Source organism: Xiphophorus maculatus, chromosome 16 (assembly GCF_002775205.1).
Source record: "Xiphophorus maculatus strain JP 163 A chromosome 16, X_maculatus-5.0-male, whole genome shotgun sequence".
NCBI lineage: Eukaryota > Metazoa > Chordata > Actinopteri > Cyprinodontiformes > Poeciliidae > Xiphophorus > Xiphophorus maculatus.
This window is the reverse complement of record NC_036458.1, coordinates 17,072,173-17,096,427: the sequence shown is the minus strand read 5'-3', so window position 1 is coordinate 17,096,427 and position 24,255 is coordinate 17,072,173. Positions and strand designations below refer to the sequence as shown.

General features: G+C 39.6%; 1 protein-coding gene across 2 annotated transcripts; it reads right to left on the bottom strand.

Annotated features, from left to right (window-relative positions):
* Window positions 1–91: 91 nt before the first annotated feature.
* Window positions 92–23,647, bottom strand: epn2 (epsin 2). 2 transcript variants are annotated; one of them, XM_023348893.1, is made up of 10 exons: window positions 23,425–23,647; window positions 14,916–15,627; window positions 13,165–13,319; window positions 8,758–8,870; window positions 7,790–7,894; window positions 7,430–7,556; window positions 5,995–6,144; window positions 5,510–5,602; window positions 4,286–4,513; window positions 92–3,981 (listed from the first exon to the last, which is right to left on the bottom strand). In XM_023348893.1, the coding sequence occupies exons 2-10, from the start codon at window positions 15,341–15,343 to the stop codon at window positions 3,659–3,661; spliced, it is 1,722 nt and encodes a 573-aa protein (XP_023204661.1). In that variant the 5' UTR covers window positions 15,344–15,627; window positions 23,425–23,647; the 3' UTR covers window positions 92–3,658. The 2 variants fall into 2 exon arrangements, with proteins under 2 accessions (XP_023204661.1, XP_023204662.1); XM_023348894.1 differs by lacking the exon at window positions 5,510–5,602 and having other exon boundaries at window positions 23,425–23,646.
* Between the last annotated feature and the right edge of the window lie 608 nt (window positions 23,648–24,255).

Below are 24,255 nucleotides of genomic sequence, written 5' to 3'. Positions count from 1 at the left end.
TTGGTGTCGTTTAGTCCATCCAAAGACCCGATTAATTTTGATTTACTTTTCGATCATCAAAATCAAGAAAAGACAATGAAGGCTGCGGAGCTGAAGTGAAATACATTTTATTTTTGAACCAATGCAGCTACAGTCGTCCTCATCCAAACAGGGTTCGGTCAGCTGCGCTTGCTTGTTTAGAGGCCGTTAAAATACCACTTGTTTTTTTTTTCCTACAAAAACCCATTACACAGAATAATAAGGTATACAGAAGAACAGTATGTTACAATAGTACAAATGATAAATTATATTATACAGTTATAATGCCAACAGGTAGAGCACAAATCCAAAAACAAAAAAAAAAGACAGAAGTCTGCTCCCATTACTAAGAAAAGGGTAACTAGTCAGACAGGAGAAGGGAATAAAAGGAGTCAGTTTATGCATATGAAGACAAGACAGTTCATGAAGTCAGTTAGTTCTCTGGAGAGGAACAAAACATAAAAAACAAAACATATTTAGTACATGACTCGGAGGCGCTCACTGCATGGGTCACGCTTTCACTGAACCACAGTGATGAAATTTGGTTATTAATATTTCAATATTTCAGTAAAGACTTTATTAGCAACCCCAGTCCCTCTTCTCTCCCTACCCTCACTAAGCTTGCATAATGTTTTCTAGAGATTAAAACATTTGCTGGTTTACAAGTATGTTTCACACCCGTTCGTTCAAGAGTCCGAGCACAAACACCATCATAGCCATGTCAAGAATGTCCCATATCATATACACTTGGAGCAGCTCCTCTTTTTTTTTTTCTTTTTTTTGTTTTGCCTGAGAGAAATGGGGAGGTCTGCGTTCGGTGGAAGTATCCAAAGATCTGCAGTGAAGCCACGTCATACCACAAGGAGGCGACAACCCAATCCAAATGGAAGTAAGCAAAAAAAAAAAAAGTTTGAACACCCCACAGACTTAAAGGGAATATTTGAACATTCTGAAGTTTAGGACTGTGAAGTCATCAGTAATAGATCCATAACCTGTAGCAGATGGATGAAAATGTCACAGTGGGTTTATAGAACAGAGACGAAATCTTCAAACTGGAAACTGGACAGCAACTAATTTTAGTAACTTGAAGTTAAGTTAAATTCAAAGGGTTTAAGCTCATGGGGTCCTATTAATATTTCGCTTGAAAATTTCCAGGGTCAAATCTTTGGATTTGCCCGGACAGCTGAATGCAAAACATTTACCACAAATTGTGCAAATCATGAAACAACCCAATGGGGAATCTTTGTGATTAAGAACTATTTCATGTAATTAGAATAAGGAACGAAGTTGGGAAACTCAAATATTTTTCCAAACTTATCTTTGTTCCACCCTGTTACCAATACTTGCCAAATGCTTAAAATTAAATATGCCACCCCTCCAGGTAGTACTCCAGTCATACCATATTCAATGCAACATGTCTATGTTGAAGTTAAAATGGCTGCCGGGTGTATCCCTCCACTTGTACTCGTCAGGCAAGAAGGGCATACACTTTTGGATTTTGTTACATTTTTCAGAGGTGCAGACCCGTGATCAGGTGGACTGATACAGCAGCTGCAACTCTAGCATGGATACATGCTCAGTTAACATATTCTGGATATGAATATTTGTTTGAAATGACTAAAATCAGAGTAGGTTTTCTTTGACTAGCTGCCAGGCTTTCTTCCTTTTTGTGCAAGCTCCCTGTGAAACAGCATCTGTCTATTACAGGATAGGAAGCTATTGCTATAAATTACTAAACAGAACTTCACAGCAAAAGGAACTGTCCCTTTAAAAAAGGAATGGGGAAAGTCTACAAAACCTGTGCATTTAATTTTAAGCCACAATTCATCAACCCACTTTTCTTTACCAGCAGAAGAGACAGGGAAGCTCAAACTTGCTTTCTGGAAATCTATATATAATCAGCCAAAAGTAACACTATTTAATTACATAAACACTTGACAAAGGCGTAAATTAGCACAGAGTTATGAACCTGTCTCATCAAAGAGCCTCTTAAATCATAACCTTTAATAAACAATAGCAAAAAAAATAAAATAAAAACGTAATGCTAACTAAGTGTGACCTTACTGTCACAAAAAAAAAAAAAAAAATCAGTCGCTATGACTTCGGTAACAGTTGTGCTTCTAGGAGTAACATGACCAACCCATAGGGCGGCACGGCAACAAAACCAGAATGAAAATGAAGAAACTACTAAAACACAGCTTTTTTTAGTAACAAAAAAAATAGTAACAACCAACTGTTTACATTGTTGTTTGCTATGGGATTCCCCTGTGCTATCAATAGTCCTGTGCGCGCGCATGCGTGTGTGTCTGTGTGTGAGACAGGACTGGGTGATGATCTAAGAGATTACCTATAAAACCGAAAAGTCCTGTTGGAGGTGAAGGTTCTTCTCAAGGCTGAGACCTCTTCACCACAAACCAAGTTAGTTAGTTAATAAGTTAACTAAACTGCCCTTTGTTTTAGGTTGCAAATTCTAACAGAAGGTGAAAATAGAAAAAAACTTGAGTAAAGTACACTTGGAAGCTAAACACACACTGTCCCTCATCCCTTTTAACCCTAGAAAATTCAAAAGAATGAAAATAATGAAAAAAAATTGTTCCACGATACTCACCTGCATCCGCTTGTTCGACTCGGAAAATACTGACACAGTTTGTCTTTCTCTTCTAAAATCGCTGACCGGGTAGGAGACGCAGTAGAAAAACGCTCTGATGTGTGGCTGTTAGTATCTGAGCGGTAACAGCAGGACTGCGTACGAGCACATACGCACGTGGAAAACATCTTTCCTGGCCTCTCTTTAGGACTGAAAAGAGCAGTTCCATTTCCTCTAAGTGGAGTGTTCATTTTTAATTTCGTGACCCCCTCGTGGTCAAGGTTCAGGTCAGGAAAAAAAGAAGATCCAAAGTGAAGACGAAGGGTTCGGACTGAGTTAGTACCAACAGCCGAGGCAGTGTACGGGTGTGCCTTGTCGTTTGTTTTAATCAGACTTACTCTGTGAGCTAAGGTGTAACGGTGAGTCCAACAGTCACTGAAAAAAAAAAAAAAAAAAAAAACAACAACAAAAAAAAGCAAAAATTGTGCAAAATTCCTGCTTTGTAATACACACAACATACACGCAGGGAGTATAAACACATCTCTCATCCTTAATCCAGTGTGTTTGAGGAAAACTCACTGGGATATACACAGTGTAAAACCACTGAGATGTGCACTCGCTCACACACAGATACACACAGACACACTAGAGCGGATAGAGCTTATAAAAGATTAGTTCTAGAGAAGAGATAAGATGCTGGAATTAGTACAGGCTGACTCTCCGGTCACCCCATCACAAAAAGAGGAAAAGAGCAGTCCAAAGGGTGAACAAGAGGAAGAATGGAAGGAGAAACTGGGTCCAGTCCCACCCTGGCAGAAACTCTGAAGTCCGTAGACAGGTGCAAAGACCTGTGTGGTCGCCAGCATCATATTAGGATCAGCCTGGAACTCACAAGACTAGGCAGCTTGTAGCTGAGCAGGACAGGAGCAGAAAAGAGTCAGGAAGTATTTTAGTCGGGCACCTGGCTGGGAGTGGCTTTTAAATGGATAAACGGGATAAAATATCTTCTTGTTCGTGTCGAGGAGCAAGTGAAGGAGAAAGTGTGTCCTCCTTTCACAAGAGGAAGGGGTTGGTGGTTCCGGCGGGTTGTGACCCGGCCTGGGGGGGCATGCTCATCAACGGTTGAGGCATCGACATGGCGGGTGGGATCCCTGCGCCCACGCCGCCGCCCGTGCCGGGCATCCCGTGGCCCATGGGGGCCATCCCTGCCAAGGGGACCATGGCGACGGGCTGAGCGGGCACGGAGGCCAGCGGCATGGGCTCGGCCATGCTGCCGAAGCCGGAGGGCATCGGGCTGACGCGCATCTGGTTGAGAGTGGGGGGAACCGGCTGGGTCATTTGGAACGGGTTGGCGAGGGGTGCAGGAGCCGAGCCACCTGGATGAAGCAAACCGTTGGTCAGTTCAGCAGAAATATCAGAACGGGAGGCTTGTTTATACCTGCTTTTTGTTTTTAGGTGTACAATTAAAGTCAAGATAATAGTAGAACAATAGAAAAACTTCAATTATTCAACTACTTTCATGTGTTTCTATTTCTGATTGACAATTATTTATGTCGCTTTTACTTCACGTTTGTTGGCGTAACGAGACAAAATTAGAAAATATTCAATCTGAATGTATGAATGTTTTAGCATGGCACAGTATGTTTCCAGAAAAAAAAAAAAAATCCTCTGAACTCCTACCTGTAGCAGCCAAGAACGGGTTAACAATGGGCGCGGGCTGAGCCGGTTTGGTCACCAGAGAGTCCAGATTGACCAGCGCTGCATTGGGTCCCAGGAAGGACTCCGGAGTCTTTCTGGTCGGGTTTGTGGAGATCAAAGTGGAAGTGGGCAGCGGGTCGAAGAGGTCCAGGCTGCCGCTACTGGCCAGACTGACTTGGGAGGGGAGAGAGGATGTAATGCCCGCGTCGGCTGAAACGGAGAGAGGAAGGAGGAAGTTAAATTCACTGATGAGAGGGTTTTGTATTGAGCGAGCAAAACACTGGACTTGCATCTCTCTAGTGTAAATATTTCTTGCATATTAATCCTCTGCTCCACTACACACAAACAAGTGTCTCCATCTGCACTTAAGAACTTCTATTCACAATGGCATATATAAAAGATGATGCTATTATGAGGGATATCAGAGGCAGACAGACTGGCTGTTATTGGTGGCAACAGTCAGACGGCAGTGGAGACGTTCGTTAGTGCATTAATCCAACCTCAACATGCCTGCAAACACAAGGAAATGTGAGAGACAAAAACCGCCGCCACGCAGCAGGAAGTTCGACACCGTCTCCACAAATTCAAATGAGGAGATCAAACTGATTTAGAGTGCTTGTGTGCGAACTGCTAATGCACTTTGATGTTTATTTCAGTCGGTACTGAAAAATATCTATCGAAGAAAGGTGTTTTCTTCTCTTCAGGTTCTTTTCGTTTTTCCTCGGTGTTTATTATAGTGTTGAGCTAAAGCTCAGACCCAGCCACCAAAATCCCTTCACACCCTTCAAAGACTAAGAAAAAACACTTAGATGGAAATCCATTCAGAGCCTGGTTTGAGTTTAAATTTGTTCATTTTGATTCCAATTTACATGAAATATCACAGATCTGAGCAGGTTTCCATAATTTAGCCTGACAGAGGGGCCAACAACGGACACAAATAAATAAAAGCGTCACAGTGATATGAAAAAAAAAAAAAACAAACAGACTTGAGCCAGGCAGCCAGAGAAAGAATGTCTTTTGCCATGTAAAGTCAATTTCAAACGCTGCCTTCGCTCAAGTCCGTTGGTACATTTATAGAAAGACGAGACAGTGTGTCTGTGCCCCCCCGCAGAGAGGCTACGTCTGCTGAGGGGCATTTTCTGAGACACCGAGGGAAAGAAAAACACACACTCCGTGTCATTAGATGGACGAAGACAGGGTGAGTACCAGTGGGGACAGAGGAGGAAGAGCGCAGGTTGTCAAACTCTGAGAAGTCTTCCTTGGATGTACCATTGGATGTACTGAACAGGTCAAAGTTACCTGGAGGGAGACAAACCCATTCACACAAACACGTGTAACACACACAAAAGACGACAACAACTCACCAAGTGAACAAAAATTACGTGTACAGCAGAAACGGAACACAGACGAATGGAGACGTTACGAGTACAAATGTGTGTGGAGGTAAGTGAATAATATATTAACCCATAAAGCATGCAGGTGGATGTAATCCTGTTTATTTCTGTGCAGCTCATGAGTTCAGAGGTCACCTGTCTACTGGGAGATTCTCTAATATTCACAGATGGTTGATGATTAACTAAATACTAAAATTAAAAGCTTCTTTTTGATTATTAGGTGAATGAAATGTGTGTGCTTACAAGTGGAAATAATAATAATAATAATAATAATAAAAACAAAAACAAAGACCATACCTGTGTTGGAGGTTTTAGGGCGGCCAGCTCCAGACCCCCAGGGGTCGGACGCCGGAGCGGAGTTTGCCCAGGGGTCGCTGGCCTTCATGGCAGGCAGAGATGCAGGAGCAGCCCAGGGGTCGGGTGGCACCGACGGCCGAGGGGCAGAGCCTGGGAAGAGGGGCGAGTAAAAATAAAAATGTTTTTCTCTCTGCATAAACAAGCTCTGGTAGGGAGGTGGGATATTTTTAAGTTGACCAAAATCTAAATGCATATATACATTTATAAAAAAGTCATAATGTTACCAGAACAAAAGACGCAACTTTATCAGAACAAACCTTCAGTGAGCAAAAATAAATGATTTATTAGGATCTGGTGTGATCAGCTCAGTTCGTGTGGTTCTTTCATCAACATTGACTTGGTTGTTTGCACAATTGTTTCAAAGTAATATTACTGATAATGCAATGCTGATGTGTTAAAAGATATTTCTATTAAGTATTATTTGTAAAACCTATATGAAATAATAACTTCACAAGATGTTTTAATTATTTTTTTAATTATTATTTTTTCCATGTTGGAGTTCTAATATTACAACCTTATTCTGGTAATTAAAGAAAATCTTAGTCTGACTAATATTCCATCATGGAGTTGCACTTTATTTAAAGTTAAAATAAATAGGAACTTTAAAACACTCTTGTCAAAGAAGAAGTTCTGCCTTAGGCATGCTGACATCACCCTGAACTGTAGAAACCCAAGGAGTGTACTACTACTACTAATAATAATAAATATATAAAAACCCACATTTTCCAAAAATGAAATTTTCAAAAACCAAAAATTGGATTAATTGATGAAAACCGATTTGTCGCTCAGCCATACTGTCTTGTTACAGTGGTAAATGGCTACCATCCGGTAAATGCAGCCAACGATGAGGACCATTTTTAAAAAGGAAACATTCTCCGGCTCCTCAAAAGCAGCAATATACCTGCTGTCAGCAGAAAAGTACCAGAACCCAACGATGTTATGTGCAAAATAAACAAAAAAAAGCACATTTGACTGTAACAGGGTGTGCAGCATAACAAGACAGGGGGAGCCAACATGGCCTATTAGTGTGAGCTTAATGGACATATCCTGCTCCCTGTTGCTTGACTGAAGCTAGTGTTACACTTTTATCTCCCCAAGAATCCCTTCCTGCATCACAAACGCCCTGCACTCCCTTTCTTCACAATCTCTTCCTCTAACTCGCTCCCTGCTCCCAGAGCAGCAATGCTGCCGAGCCAGCCGAGCCGCATTCCGATTAAACAAAGACTCACAGTCCAGAGAGCTGCAGGTGGAGAGCAGCGATGCCTTTCACACACACACACATAGACACACACACAGCCACTTTACTCTGTTCCTCTCCAGAATGACAGTAAGGATGTGGACCTTTCCCAGTAAGAATGTGTGTGTGTGTGTTTACCATAAGGCTGCCACGGGTCTCCTGATGCAGCTGCAGCTCCGGCTCCAGCCCCGCCCCCCATTCCCCAGGGGTCAGACTTGGGACCCGGCTCAGGGACATCCATTAGATCCATCAAAGATGACTGTGGCTACAAATAAAGAAGAAGGAAGAAAGAAGAGTTTAGGAAGCTGGGAAAAACGATGAAAAAACAAAAATTCACTGAAATAATAATTGGGTTCTGTTCGGCATGTACAGCACAAATCACCAGCCGGACATCAGCAAAGTAAAGAACACAGAGACAGATAAAGCTGTTTCAAGAGCATATTTGAGTAAATGTAACAACTGAGTTACCAAGGCAGTGAGATTCCATGGGAGTCTTACCTCTTTCTTCTTCTTGGGGAGCTTTGCTGAGCCTGGACCTTCTTTCTTACTCTCCTCCAAGGCCATCTGTAGTCTCAGGTCGTCACCTCTGCGTAGGCGCTCCTCCTAAACACACACCGAGTCTGAATTAACCAGCCAGCGTACGTCTTGAACCAGAGGCGTCCAAACTGGGGCCGGGGGGCCATTTGTGGACTCTGAATGATATAAATTTGTCCCATCATTGCAGGTGGCTGATGCAGATGAAGACTTTTTCGCCCTAATTAGGCCGGACAAACTGCATACCCCACGAATTAAAATCTTCTCATAACAATGTCAGATTTAACACAAAGTATTCATCTATTAATAACAGAGTTTTCTGTTTTCTCTTTAACTCCATGGGAAACAGGAACACATCTTTCCATTGAGTTAATCTCTGAAATAGATCTTGGCACACCTAAACCTGCTTTTAATTACATTATGTAGAACTTTGCTGAGTACAGTAAGTGTTAAAAAAAAGATAGTGACATAAATTATGTTTATATTGCTGAGAAAACTTTTTTTTTCCCAGATTTCTTCAATAAAGCTCAAAGCAGTAAAGTAATATGGAAAACAAGCAAAACCTTCTGCAGTTTTGTATTTATGAAGACTGACTCATCTTTTTCCTTCGAAAGGACCTATTTATTTGCTTAATTAAAACATCTCATACTACCTTTACTGTTAAGCACGTTAAACTAAATAAAACTTAATGATTTTAGTTTTAAAAAAAAAAACATTTTTAGTTTTTTGGCTTGAAGGTACTCTTGCTGAGGAGTTTGGCCCGTGTTACAAAAAGTTGAGACACTTCTATCTTATACCATGCACAAGCCACAGCATGTACATATTTACTTGTTTTAACTAATATCTGTTAGTGATTAAAGTCGGGATTTGGCACACAATAAGGGAGGAATGGAGGCGTGTCAGAGCATGTATTTGAGACAATGTGTGCATACCTGCTCGGCTGCTTCTCTGCTCATGGCCAAGGCAAGCTGTAGCTGGAGTTCCTCTTCTCCACTGGTCTGAGGTCTGGCCTGCTCCAGCTCTGAGCCCGCATTGGGAGATGTGGCTAAAACACAAATTCAGAGTGTGCATTAATGTCACGGTCGCCGTCTGCTACACATTCAGCATCGAAGATAACTATTAAACACCTTAATGTGCCAAACGGTAGTTCCATTGTTCTGTTAACCTGAACGTAACAAACCAAGTAATGCAGATAGGACTGCAAGTAATGCTTTTTTTGTAATTAATTATTTATTCTATCGATTACTCTGATGATCAGTCAGATTTAAAATAAAAAGGCATGTTCATTTAATAATTTCAGGATTTTTGTTCTATATTGCAAATACATTAAAAGACGCAAATAAACTGTTGTTTTTTTTATTATTGCCTAAAACATAACAAGGAATTCCTGTAGTGTATGTTTGATTATTACAGCAAAGCATGTATCTGTAATACTGTGGGTACAACATGTTTACATAGAAACTTTTTTTTTTTTACAGTTCTGACTTAAATATTCCTCTGTGATGTCCTTTCAGCAAATGGCTTTTTTTTTTAGTCTGTATACTAAAGCTAACAAGCGTTTACTAAATTAGTTGATGATTTCAACTGTCAAATCGTTTCAGCCCAACATACAGAATAAAAACAACAGAAAAACAAACTGGCTTTAGGCCTAATTTGTGCCCAGACAGTGACAACATTAGGGACAAAATAAACTTAATTGCAGCATTTGATTTAAAGTGTTAAAAAACAAAAAGAGATGTGACTGGATGATGTGCGACAGCATGTGATCGCACGTCTATAAAACCTTTAAAAGGCGATAGGGTCACTCATACTTTTATTAGGACAGGCCATGTGGCAGCCAAATGCTGCACGTGGCACACTCTCCGTCTGGCCAGAAAAATGTGCTACAACTGGCACACATCCATTAAGGTAGCTTACACTATTTACTCCAAGCCCAGTTTTGACTTGCTGCAGTTGGAAGCCACGAATTTAAAAATAAGGGCCTCTATGATTCGTGTGAAAGATGTTGGTTTGTTGGCGTTTAAAATGTTTTCTTCCCCAGTTCTCTTTCCATCATGACCAGAACTGTGTTTGGTGCGTAGGCTGCGCCCATAAACACCGAGTCGAACAAAGGAACACCGACATAAATATGTTGTGACAGTTTCCCTGTGCGACGAGGCAAACTTCACACCCAGCACTCCCAATATGACTGACATCCACCTGCCTGTGACGACACTTCAGACACGTCAGTCTGATCTCTGCACACGCACAAAACGCCTGACGTCAAATCTTTCCGTTGTTTAGGGAAATGGAGATGCTGACCTCAATAATTAAATTGATCTGGCAGTCGAAGAGCGCAGCTGACAACAAATCATACAAACCGCCTAGGGAACAACTCAAAATAATACTTATAATCATGAATCGAAACAATTATGACGTACTGACATCATTGAGTGGTTCTGTACGAGTCTGCTGACTCATACTGACTCAACTCTGATCTGATCTTTGATCTCTGGATCTATCAAAATTGGACATATTTAAAATTATTAAATAACATAACTGCATTCAAGTTTTTTTTTATATATATATATATTTACATCACATTTTATCCTTCAGGCAATAATGGATAGAAAAAAATGTAGTAGTATTTAGTGACCCTCAAAGCATTAGGTTACCACCACCATGTCTCATTATTTCGACTGTGACATTATTGTTTTTCACTATGGTGATGATGTTTTCAGTGGTTTGAGAAGAGTTAGTTTTCCTCCACACAGTTTTTCAAGGTTTTGGCAGGTTTTCAGCAACTCAAATTTAAAACTGAAGACATTTTTTAAGATGCTTATGAATGAAATTTAAGAACTAGATCTTAAACTGTACCAAGAGATGGGAAACACCGAGTTAGAGCTTCTTCTGCACTTTTGCTTATAAAATTTTTTTTTCAAATCTCGTGTTTTATCTTTAAATCAGCCAGTTCAAACCGCAACACCAGATTAACTAGCAAGAAATCTTAATAAACGTGAAGTTGACATTGTGAACATTTCTCTACTCACTCAATAAGTCACATTCAGTTCACATCTTTAGATTCACACATTCTGCCTCATTCTGGCCGTCTGTTGACAAACTACATGTCATAAGGGAAAGTGACCGGAATGGATTTTCATTTGTATTTAACAGAGATATGTTTCCTTAGCATATTAAAGCCGAGTCAGAGTCAAAAGCAGCTGCATGTCTTCCTTAAATAGCTAAAAACTCCCAACAATAACACAATTGGGACACAAACTGTCAGATACATGAGAATAAAGACGGAAAGATTCAGTTCTATCAAAAGAAACATTTGAGCTCATGGGTTTATTAAAGTGAGCAAAAAAGAAGGAACATGGTGGCGCTACTTCAACATGCAACACTTCTAAGGCTTATAAAACACTATGCCAACTAAAACACACTGCTGTGGGAATAGACCATATACGGCATACTGTTTAAATGCAGCTGTGCCTACATGCGGAGGGGGGGGGGGGCAAGAATGTCTGAAACTTTGATTCTCATCTACTCTTCTGCCATTTCCTGCCAACTTCAGACTCCCTGAAGACTACGCAACTCTAACTTGGAATAGAAGGCTGCATTTTCAGAAAGTAGAATACCCTGGTGTCACCCATGGTGGATTTATGGACTGGTAATGGTAGACAGCATTTTAAAATCAAAGGGAAGAGTAAGGAAATCCCATCACATTCGCAGACACATCGTCTCTTGCGTCGGGAGATAAGGAATTTAGTAGCTGTGGTGGGAGGCAGTGTCCAAAGTGAACACAAACTAAAACCCACCAAACACAGAAATGTAACATTCATGCGTTTACATGAAGCTTTACTTCTAAACCTTGAATATCTGCTGTCACAGCTGCATGGCCATTCATTCGTTCGTTTGCTCATTCACTCACGCCACGTCTGGACAACAATACTCGGAAGGTTTGACTGGAATCCCAAAAATCCCACGTCACCTCCCACGACCACGGCCAGACTGAACTCCGACTGGTTCTCCGCTGACGACTCAGCTGCAGAAGTTTTAATCATAACGGGCAGAAGAATTTAGACCAAAAAGCAGGGCTTCGAGCATATACGTACAGCGCCGAACACACCACTATCCAACAAACTATCTCTATACATGATACTTAAAGTAAATTGTATTCAATATTATCAAGTGGTACAGTTATTAAGTTAATATTTAAAGATCTAAATGAATACAATTATGAAGTCTTATTGTGTTAAAATCATGTAAAGTAAGTTATTTAATAATTTTCTGCACAAAAAATTAAAAGAGATCAAACAGACCCTGTGATTGGTTAACATGCAGAGCAGACAAACTGCAGACCAATCACTTTGTAGCAGTGCTCACCCTGCCCAGTGACTTTTATTAGCAAAGTAGATGAAATTGATTATCTATGCTCTGATGTATAATGAATAATTATTTCAATATCTATTTACCAAACTAAACATATACTTGTTTGCAAATGCAGTTATTTAATGTACACATTTCCACTTTTATACAAATTATACATAGACATTTACTACGTTAGTTACTGATGCACTGAATGGCGACACTTCTAATCCTCCATACGGCTGCATCACAACCAAACCATGCAGGTTAAAACGCCGTGCGAGGCCACAGACGGAAGAGAGCCAACAGGCATCCCTGCAGACACAGTCATCCTGCTGGGTGCAAAGGAATGGAGGTCAGAGTGTGAAAGGAAAAGAGGCCAGGGTTCACTCTTTCATTTCATTCTCAGTTCATCTCCACTGTGGTAACCTACTTCACAAATGTGACTCATGTTTTCTTTCTTTTATTATTTGTGACCTCTTCCTTGCGATCATTTTCGAACTAATTATATTTCCCCCCGGACGACATTCGACTCATTATAGAGTAATGTGCATGACTTTTTTGTTGTTATTTTAAAACTAGAACAGACTAGCCTGTTTCTCTAACATGATAAGTCGTCAGTGATGCCTGCTGCGCTGTCACCGTTTCGGGAGAAATGAGCGCATCGCTGAAAACGCGAGCAGATTCCTCTGTCGTGTATAAAAGATAATTTTAGGGAGGCGATTGGGGGGGTAGGGAGTTTGGTGGGTGGTGATCTTCTTCCTCTTCTGTTTGTATGTGGGGGAGTGGAAAAGAGCTGAGGCATGCAGCCCTGGTGCAGAACGGCCGGGCAGAGATGGAGCGGGGGGAGGGGAAGGGATGACCTCGGAGTTTTAGGCAGAAGTTGCGCTCCCTGATATACTGTGACAACAGCTGATTTAGTCCTTCTTTATTTGGCGTTTAAACATGGGGGACTGAACCCCGTGGGCCTCCGTAACGTCTGACATACTTACAGCCGTGGTAGGAGGCGGGGGAGCCCTCCGACCTGCCGTACTCTTCGCTGTAGGATGTGGAGAGGTTGGGCTGGGACGAGCCTCGGCCGAAGCCCATCTGAGTGCTCCCTGTGGACACCTGGGCCATGCGCTCCTTAGTCTTCAAAGCCTGAGACCTAGCATGACAAAAAACAGGAAGCGTTCATATCGTTTTGACCCCTGCAGGTTCAAATCTGAGCAGGAGGAAGTAGAGAAATAGGAAATAACATGACTGCTAGTCTTCGGGGTTATGGATTCAGAATAAGCAAAGTTCTCAGAAGATTTTTTGGCCCATCTCCAAAAGTGTAAATTCAGAAATTCAGAATTAGTACAGGTAGTTTTACTGCACAGAAGAAGGAGAAAAAAGGACAAACACATAAAAAAATGGACAGACTGGTGGATTAATGGAAAAGTTTGCAAAAAAAATAGGAAGTCACGGGGATTCATTAGATGCAAAGGATTTTAAAAGTATGGACAAAAGTGGAAGGATGACTAAAAATGTAAAAATTAATTTTTACAAAATATATAAATTTTTTTAAATCAATAAGTGTACTGATGGATGAAAAAAAGAGAAATTGACAAATGGAAATAAAATGATGGAAAGAGAAAGCAATATTTTTGCTTTTTCTTTCTTTTTAATAGTTACACAAACTCGGAAAAAACTTAAATCAAATTTGACATTTCCAGACTGTGTAGGAACACTGTGTCTTTGGAGATCAGGATCAAACTGTACTAAGAGGAAATCTGCAAACAAACCCAGAATCACAGAAAACCAGAAGATCATCTCAAAACAGCATGACATCTCGCCAAAGCAGTTTTCTCAAACGCAACAGCAATTTGTGTCTTTTTTTTTTCGCCATTCCACAGCTATAAAATCTTAATTCTTAAAATATTTCCCACCAACACAAAGTCCAACAATTTAGTTTCATTAAACCCATGGCTTTGGTGTTTGGTAATTTGCTGGATTATGTAAGCAATGTTTTCTTCAAGACATCCTGCCATTTCATCTTCTCAGTTTAAACACTACAGAAAAAAATAACTCAAAAGAATGCTCGCTGCATAAATACTGGAAAGTAAAAAACTTGTCAACATTTCAGTTGATTTCACTGAGTTTTGTTTATGCAGCAGACAGCTTCAGATTGGAGAGGAACATTCTGATGTATTTACTTTTTTCCCCAGAAACTACATTACAAATAAAAGAAAGAAAAAAAACAGTGTGCAGTATGTTATCTGATAAAATAAAAAATATTCTCCTTATGAATCAACCAAAGACAAATTTACAGACCGAAAACTGTCAGATTCTTAGATTCGATGTGATTAATGATCAATATCTGGCCGACTGATTGATGTATCTCCACTATTGAGTAAATGACTTAACAACTGTTTCAGTATTTAATGTCAACCAAAACATAAATGCATTAATGCAGATACAGACTCGATTAATACAAACCATTTCTTTAAGGAGCAGTATTACGTGTTTTTCAACCACATCATATCATCTTATACCACAATTAAGTAACTATGTTACTTTCAGTTGTTAAAAGAAAATGCTGAAAATATCAAACATGGCTTCAAAGAAGTCTGACTTTGCAATTTAACTTCTTGAAATTGGGCCTTTGTCTCTTTAAGAAGCTCCTGCTCTTTCCCACACTCTACATTCAGAACGTTTCTTCATTAAGCTGTTTACACAGCTCAAAAAAGTCAATTTTATATAAATTTGTGATTACTCTCACCTCTCTCCTTTAAGGCGCTCTTCGTCCTTCAGCAGTACCACCAGCTGCTTGCTCTTCTCTCTAACGTTGATGCCCTGGTCTTTGCCGTCTTTGTCAATGTACTGGAAGTCCTTGAGGGTCTGGATGGCGAAGATGTTCTCCTTGCATTGCAGCGCCACCCTCTCCGAGCCAGTCTTTATCAGGTAGTCGAGCAGCGTGAGGGCTTTGTAGACGTGGCGCCAGTTCTTCCCGTGGTCGTTGAGCCGCTTCCAGATCATGTTCATGATCTCGCTGAAGGCCACCACGTTGTAGGTGAGGTCGGCCACCTCGGACATGAGCGAAGACGACGGGCCCCACGGGTCGTTGGACGTGGCCTCTCTGACTTTCTTCTCAGCGTCAGAGTAATTGTTGACCATGTTTTTCATCTGCCGGCGGATGGTGCTTGGCATGGTGGCGGTGAGGTTGCGACAAAGAGGAAGAAATAATATATATATATAAAAAAACAACAACGGAGAGGAGCTTGTCCTCTAGTAGTGTTGGGAATGAAGGAGAAGTTTGTAAAGTCCACGTGTCTGTGTGTCCTCGATAGATGTATATCCTTTTGTGTAAAGTGTCACGTTTGCTTAAGAGGTTTCTTCAGGCCGGTGGAGAGTTCCTGAGTCCTCCAGAAGAGCATCTGTTAAAACCATCTCCACACACGCAGTGCAGACAGTACACAAGACCACGCCATCACCTAAACAACACACACAGCAGATGAATGTAAAGAGGGAGGAAAAAAAGCAACAAAAAAAAGTATAAACCGTAACGATTACTATGTGCTCATCTCTCCAGAAGTTCTTGCTGCGATCCTAATTTACACACCTCAACAATAACATGGTGTTGAATTGCATTTATACAGGCAGCTGTAGTGGCTTCCGTTTTGAAACTAGACAAACATGTTTCATACTTTCAGATAAGCACTTTCCATGCCTGCCCACTTCAGATGACACGGAGCCCCAAGTGTTGTGAGAAGAATGGCGTTTCAGCTTCCACATTATCATTTGCGTTTACAGTAACTCGACACAATGGCAAATTAGAAGGTAGGCAGCTGAACATGAGTAATGTCTAGAGCGCTAGCTCTGTGTGTTCAAACCTCTTGGAGAAAACGAGGTGGTGAAGTTGCACTCTGGGTGGGCTGAGAAGGAAGTTGACTGACTAAAATATGGAAAAAACTCCTGTCCAAGTTCACCTGAACTCCGTATACAAAGTATATTTACAACCCATGGGTTACAAACTCTGGAACGAGAACCACTGGAGATACCTTGGCTGCCTTTAGCACAGTTTAACTGAAATTTTTTCAAGGAAATTATGAACAAATTAACTGTATGTAAAGCAAATGAGAGTCGACCGAAAATGACCATTTTCGGTCGACTCTCCATAAAAGACACGAAAAGAAAGTGAACAACAGAGACCCATGAACACAACCTGAATATGTTGTGCTCATTTCACCTCAGAGTTAAAACTCCTGGGAATAACATCCAAGCGCAACCTACCTGTACTCCTGTTGCAACTGCAACAAGCAGTGAGCTTTGCTAATTGATGTGCACAGTGCCCAGGCTAACTACTACTAGCAATTTAAGCTAATTATGGATTTTGAACTTGCTCACCCACCCAAGGAGGTTTTATAATAGTGCGTGAAGAGCTAACAAGGTAAATAAAATAAAAAAATAAAAAAACAGAACACATGCCAAAACAAAACAACAAAAAATAGTGCAGATATATGTAGATTTAGATTATTGATAGGCTTTTGCATACTTTTTTTTGCACCAATGTATCTTCTGGTTTCATTTTAAACATGCCATTAGCAATTAAAATACCCAAACTGAAGTCTTGAGACGGAATCCATAATATAGCATTGCTGAGAGAACTACAATAAGTGACTATGACTTCATTTGAACATAATGTGGGGAAGTGGTATTTTGTTTTATTAATTTAAAATTATGCAATGTTCTGCAGGAACTCAGTACTTTGTAATATTTGTGAGACTTGAATAACAGTAAACGTTGACCTCTTCGGAAGACACGCATTAACAGCAGTGACTATAAGGAAATATTTACAAAAAAGAAATTATTTTTAAAAAAAACTGAAAGGAAATATAAAGTTTTCCCAAACTAATAACAATTACATAAGTTACTGTTATTCAAGTTTACTACAAGAAATCTAAGCAAAGTAGACATGGCAGCTTTAGCTTGCTTTGACAAAGTGAAACCTATTTTTCAATACCTGGTAATAAAAAAAGACAAAGCACAGAAGAAAATCCATTTAGCTGCCAGAACAAAGAGAGCAAAGAAGTAGCCAAAGGCTGGAATTAGCTTATTTTCCACTGATTGGTTTTGATTATTGTCTGGTAGATCAATTACAGAAAGATTTAAGTAGTAATAACTCTTAATTTATCAATCTAATAGAATGTACTAAACATTTTAACACATTTAAATTTTACTGATCTAAATTCTGCAAATTCTCTTGCAAATTCCAGAAGAATTTGCAGATTTTTTCTTTCCCTTTTGATTCTCAGATATACAAATGTAAACAAAAGTACAGATGTTCTTTAATCCTGCAAAGCCCCACTGTATGACAACATGTGTTTCCACCACACGGTGGGTGGCAGACAAAAAAAAAATTAGAGAAGAGATCTTATAAATAGCACTTTGTGACAAATATAGAAAGTGAGAGTAAACTGTGTATGCTACACCTCCATGTTTCACATAAAAACTCTAGACCATGAGAACCCCAGTGCTGTAGGGCAATGAGTCTACATTTTAACAAGTGTTGCAGTCAGGTGGAAAGAATAGAAAAACAATTCTCTGAAATACGAGGTTCATTTGGAAACTGCATAATGCTTACTGACTCAGCTGATCTCGTTTAAGTCGATGTAAAAGTTTTCTGTGTCCTCTCCATCGGCCATGTAGGTAGACCAGTGATGACTTATGCAACTCTGTAATCTGATCTCTGCATTGAGCAAACAAGCCACACCCACCTATGCTTTCACAATGATTTTGATTTCTGTGCAAATTGAGTGCTTAGACTTAATAATGTAAATTGCTCTTTCTGAAAAACCATCAAGTGGCTACTTGCGCTGGCCTCCGTGCTCATTTCGCAGACTTCCTGCCAAATCATGCCACAGATAAACAGCTGAAGCCGACACAGGAAAGGAAACAAAGAGTGTATGTTTTTTTTATGGGATAATAAAACAAGTTGGCACATCCCATAAATGTACTTAACGCCAGGCGAAACGTGATCCCTATGGAGCACTCCCTCCCTCCAAAATCCAAATCCCTCATCACCCGCCACTCCCCCCCTCTGCATCCGCATGAATGCAGCTCAGACCTAATGACACATCTGCTGCTATAATCACCTATTCACCCGAAGCTGACAGGAGGAAGAGAGGAAAGTCTGTCTTGTCCATCCCACCCCCGTCTCGTCCCGGAACAACACCGCCTCCCACCACCCCCCCCCCAATACGAGCAGACTCGGCTTTGGAGTCAGAGAAGGTCTACAAGATGTGCGTGTCGAAATGCATATTCATGAGTGAGGGCAGGTCAGCTACATCGTTACACGACTGATTCTGTCATCAATTTTTGTCATTTTAGTACGCTATCGAAAGTCAAAGGGTAATTTAACATAGAAATCTGAGATTGTGTGCGGCCAAACATCCCCACTTCCTGTTCGCTCATTCTGGATTCATCCGACAACCAAACCAAGGCAAATGACACAATCACTCCAACTGCGTTGCCTCGTCACCATCATCATCTACAGATCAAACAGCGATTTTCATTCTACATCACTGTCCACGTCAGACGCTGCCTCTTTTCCACCTGATAATGTATTAGAAATGCGTGTGGTGATAAATGGATCTCCCACATCCTGCGATTCATAGATATTTCTAAAGACTGATAGACATGTTAGGAGAATTTCTTATGAGTAATATGCCTAAAATATGGTTACTTATAAAATCTAGTCACCATTGTTCCTGATTTTTTTCCCTACCTAAATCTAGCCTTTTCGGCCCAAAATTCAGAAAACTCCCATTAATGAGTCATGATGAGCAAGTTAAATATGGTACTATTCTGGCTACAGAATGAAAACCCAAATAATTACCCCAGAAATGACTGGCATACTGACACATAAAGTCAAAATATTAAACCGTGTGTCCGCGCATTCAGACCAAAGATCATTTCTGAAACAATCACTTTGTACAGATTTAGCATTTAATACATGTTTTAGACCTGAATTACACTCCATTTTAAACAGTTTTGCTCAATTCAGAAAATGTATAACTACACAGGCAAGTTATGACAACGTGACTGAGAAAAAGATGCAACTGTAAAATGTAAAATTGTAATGTATGCGGATTTAATGAGACTATCAGTTAATGAGATTGCAGCATAAATATTATTCATACCCATTTCTAGCAGAAATATTGTAAACATTTTCATCAAAACATCTTTCTATTGGACACCTTTATGATAGGGTTGTCTCGATACAACATTTTCACTTCCAATAAAATACCAATATTGCAACTTTGAGTACTGGCCAATCCCAATATTAACCTGATACATAATCAGCACAAATCGGTCATACTTGTATTATTTATTTTGTAGTGCAGAATGTTAGAAAAGGCTTGATCAAGTCATATTTCTCAAAAAGAGAACAACAGTCAACAACAATAGGTATGAGAACAACTGACCCATTTATTGTTAACCAATGGGTCTGCCTGTGGGATGCAGAAACGCTGGGTTGGACTAAATGCTGGAGCACAGTGATTCTAAAAGCATGTTTATATTGGAGAATTTGGATTCAGAGTGATATAATCTGATACTCGTCCAAACTGTAGCTATACTAAACACTTGTGCTATTATGGATGATTGAATGTTAGTATTACAGCTTCAAATAAAAATGCAAGCTTAAATTTCAATACCATAGTTTTACAAAGTTTATCATGAAAACCGCTTGAGCCAAACTATATTAAAGCTGGAGTAGGAACCTCACCAAAAAGGTGGACAAACAAAACTTTGAAGCACACAAGCACTACACCAAGAGAATTTATGGTAAATATATAATTGCCAAGAGTCAAAATCTTTGCGGAAGAAAATCTACGGAAGAGGATTAGTGCCACCGAAAAAAAAAAGAAGAAAAAAAAGAATTCTGAGTTTAAAGTCAGAATTCCCATCAATAGCAATCAATCATAGCCCCACAAATACAGCTCTTGAAAAACAGATCAATTTGCAATATGCTTCTTTAGAAGATCAGTCACAAAAAGTAGTGTTATTTTTTATCACTAAACACCACACAGTAACTACTTTTAGTCATCTTTTTAAAATAATATTGATTTAATACTACAAACTGTGGAGAAAACACTAAAAATAACAATCTCGGCAATACAGATATTTTGGGGGTGTTTTAAACCTCATTAATTGGAATTTATGACAGCAAAAATAAATCAGAATGGTTATACTAAAACGTGTCACGATAAATGATAAATGATTCAATAAATGCTAATCCCCATCATGTGGTATGTTTTTGGTTTGTGACAGTGATAGTGTGATACAGTGCCAGACTGTGGGGGTTTAACTGAAGCAGAGAAGCAGCAATAAAGTCAGCGGTGCGGTTGTTTTTTCTCCAAGGTGTTGAAAGGGTAGTAAAATAAATATAATATCGATAAATATCTAATATTGGCCATAATAGCAATATTAATATTGGTACATGATCCCTAATTTTCATACAACATCCCACCTCGAAGATACTTCACTAAATCACCAATCCCAAGGCCAAAACAAAGTAACTGGATCACAAGCAGCTAAAATATCCCCAACATGATGCATGGAAAGCAGGTTTCAAGGAATATCATAACACCCAGGCTGAGCACATATGATGCAAAGTAGCTAGCATGTTGCATATTCCAACGTATTTGACGTACTTTTCTAACAGAAAAACAGCAGATGGGTAAGAAGGATTTAGATTAGAAAAGTCAGATTGGTAGTTACAAATGCATGGCAAGTCAATTCAATGTCATCAATTAATTTAGAATTTTCCTACTAAGTTTTCGAAATCATAATGAGTTGATTTGCTAAGTGCCCAAAGATTCTTAAAAAGAATGATTCTTACAAAACATTGTTAAAATCTGGTTTACGTTTGTATGATGCGTGTATTGTCACATTCCTAGTAACTTCACACTAAAGTAAAACTCTAATTTTCATACTGACAGTTTTGACCGCTTTATGCAAATGTTGCCCTATTGTCTGTGTCTTGTTCATCCAAATTAGGGAACTGGCCAACAGCCTGACATGGTATCATGACATGTGTTTCAGGCTGAATGGTTTTGATGCAATAACAAAATTCTCTTCAATAGATGTGTTGTGTTACTGAAAGGAAATTTCCAAATAACAGTGATAGTGACTGACACGTTTATTTTTAAATAAAATGATCCAAAAACCTTGCAGAAAGAAGTTTACATCTTTGTTCAAAGAAACGAACATGCTCTCCGGTACAGTTGACCTTATTAGCAAGTTAAATTCCGACTTATAATTCACAACAAAGGCATCTTCACCTTACGAGGTCACAGCTGAATCTGTCAGATTCCTGGTGCATTGCATCACATTAAAAAAAAAAAAGGTATTTTCCCAGCTCTACAATGTTTACTTCAAATCCAGCAGCTGAATAAAGTTTTTTTTTTTTTTTTTTACAGATTGAAACACAACCTCAGCAATCCTGTAAGTGAACTAGAAAGCACAGAATCTATTTAATTTTGTGACTCCAGAATCACAAACTCTGGGAAGCTAAAGCAGGTTTGGCCGAATGTGAGAAAGCTGGCCAAACACCCCTCGTTTTTACATTTTCGGGAGATAAACTGCAATAACAAGTAAGGGAGTGAGTTTGTGTGTGTTGTGTGTGTGTGTGCCACTTGGCAAAACCCAGGTAACCTTTGATTAGCATTAAGGATTGAGAAGGCAGCACTCAGAACAGGTCCACCTTGTCACACAGGGACTAAAGCTGATCTGGTGAAAGAAAACCTTGCGCAACCAGGCACCTGTGTTTCAGTGTGACAATGCAGAGCGTGCTACATCAAGTCATCTAGCCTGTTTCTAAACCACACGGTCACTTCCTCTTAGTGACTTCACACCTACCACAAACTAATAATTCATACCCTATATGCAGCTCTGTGACCCTGTAAAGACTGACTGAAAACTGTAGCTTCAAATGGAATGATTTCCTCAAGGTATAATAAAGATCAACCTTAAAACACCAGGGAAGAAACATAAGGAGAAACCACTTTGTGATGGTCCTTTGTCCTCTCTAGCTGTCCCATAGAGACAGGGACGGAAGGAGGACGGTGATGATGCATTTGTCAACCAGTGTGACTGATTAGTTCTGACAATAGACAAAGCCGTGCCCCTTTCTCAGACTAATGTTAGTAATGATTTCAGCGAAACAATGTTAAAGAGCTTAAATCCCAACGTATATATATGATCGCACTATTAGAAAAAAAAACCTGTTAAATCAGTCCCCATTCACTATCTTCAATAAGGCAGACCAAGTAAGACGGCTGTAGGCAGACAGCGCCCAATCTGAGAAGAACATCCATTTTTGCACTTATTCCAAAGATCGCTTTTGGATTACATTCTTTTAATTCGAGATAAGGAAACAAATCAAATGGAACAAAGATATACTTTTAGCAAAAGCAAAAGTGAATCACTGTGCCGCCTTTAGGTGATGCGATTAATAGCTGACGCCACTTTAGCTTTTGTGCTAAGATTGGTCAATAACATTTGATCGACTTCTGACTCACGGTTCAATGATGGGTGTAGCACATATCTAACTTTAAGCAACGTTAACTTTAACCATCTACCCGAATAAATACCCCCCGCTCGCTGCCTAGTAATGTTAACTCAAGTGAAAACCTGCGATAAACACTTTTCGTTAGCCATCGGCACAAGCTAGCGAACGACGTTAACTTGTGGCTTTAATTGGGATTGTTTTTTTTTTCGCTAACTAGTTTCCCTCAGCAGTAGACACCCCTAGCATGTCCCCGAAAGTCGTTTTTTATCAATATCACATACTTTATACTGCTCAGCAATGCAAATGAACTGTTTGCGCTTGAAGAAACATTCAGTGACAGTTGTACGTTAATTTTGGAAGTTAAAACATTGCTTTGGAAAAGTTGGATAAAAGCTAACCAAGCTGATATGTCAGCTAGCTCTTGCTCTTTCTCAAACACTTTGTTATTAAACGACTATTGTTCACCTATGGTGGGTGTGTAAAATCAACAGTGTTATTTTCGGAATTTGCTGCCTCTACTGTACCAAAATGCACATCTACCACAGGGAGCTCTCCCAACGTATTTTCATTAGCATGCTAGGCTAGTTAGCAGTACTTCGAGCTAGCAGCCAAGACGGGTGCTCGGTGGAGACATCACCAGAGCAGACTGGATTACAGGACACCCTGGAAAAAACAAAACAACTTGAGTCCAAATGAAACCAAAGGGGTCACTCACCATAGTTTTTCACGCTATGTCCGGTTATGGTGTTACTCCAGAATAGTAAACATTAAAAAAACAATCAGGCTAATTCCAAGTGGGGAGAAAAATCTCGTCTGAGAACTTATTTCGGCGTTCAAGGAGCTTGTTGCGCCTCCGCCTAGCTGCGTGCTGCTAATGCTAATCTGGCTACAGCCAGGACTACACGTATCTCCTCCTCTTCTCCTCCTACTCCAGAACATGGCGGGCAGGGTAAGAAAGGTTGGGGGTAGTAGCCGGGAAGGGTGTGACCGCGACGGCTTGATGTGTCAGGAGGGAATGACATAGACGTAATGCAAAAAAGGGACCGACGGGCAAAATATTCGAAAGTCCCCCCTGCTTTATTCACATGGCTTTTAACATAATTTCACCACTTTGTTCTAAGTTTCTGTGCCCTTTCTTATTTCTTTTTGAATCCATTTCTAAATTTATTTTTCGTTTTATTTTTTACAGTGCCATTTGTGAGTATATATATATATATATATATATATATATATATATATATATATATATATATATATATATATATATATATATATATATAGTCTCCTTAGAATTTTTTAAATGTCTTATTTGGTAAATTTTCTTATTTTCACTGCTTCACCAATAGCAGAGATCATAATGGAATCACTTTATGTATATAAACATAAAAATAAAAATGGCTGTTTATGTATATAAAGTCATTTTAACCCTTCACCACTTCTTATCTTTGTGGTTTTGGCAGTTTTGGATACAATGTTTTTTTTTGTTTTATATTCACGAGGGTGGACTTGTGTGCCTGCTTTGACAATTTAAAGTGATTTTCTTTCT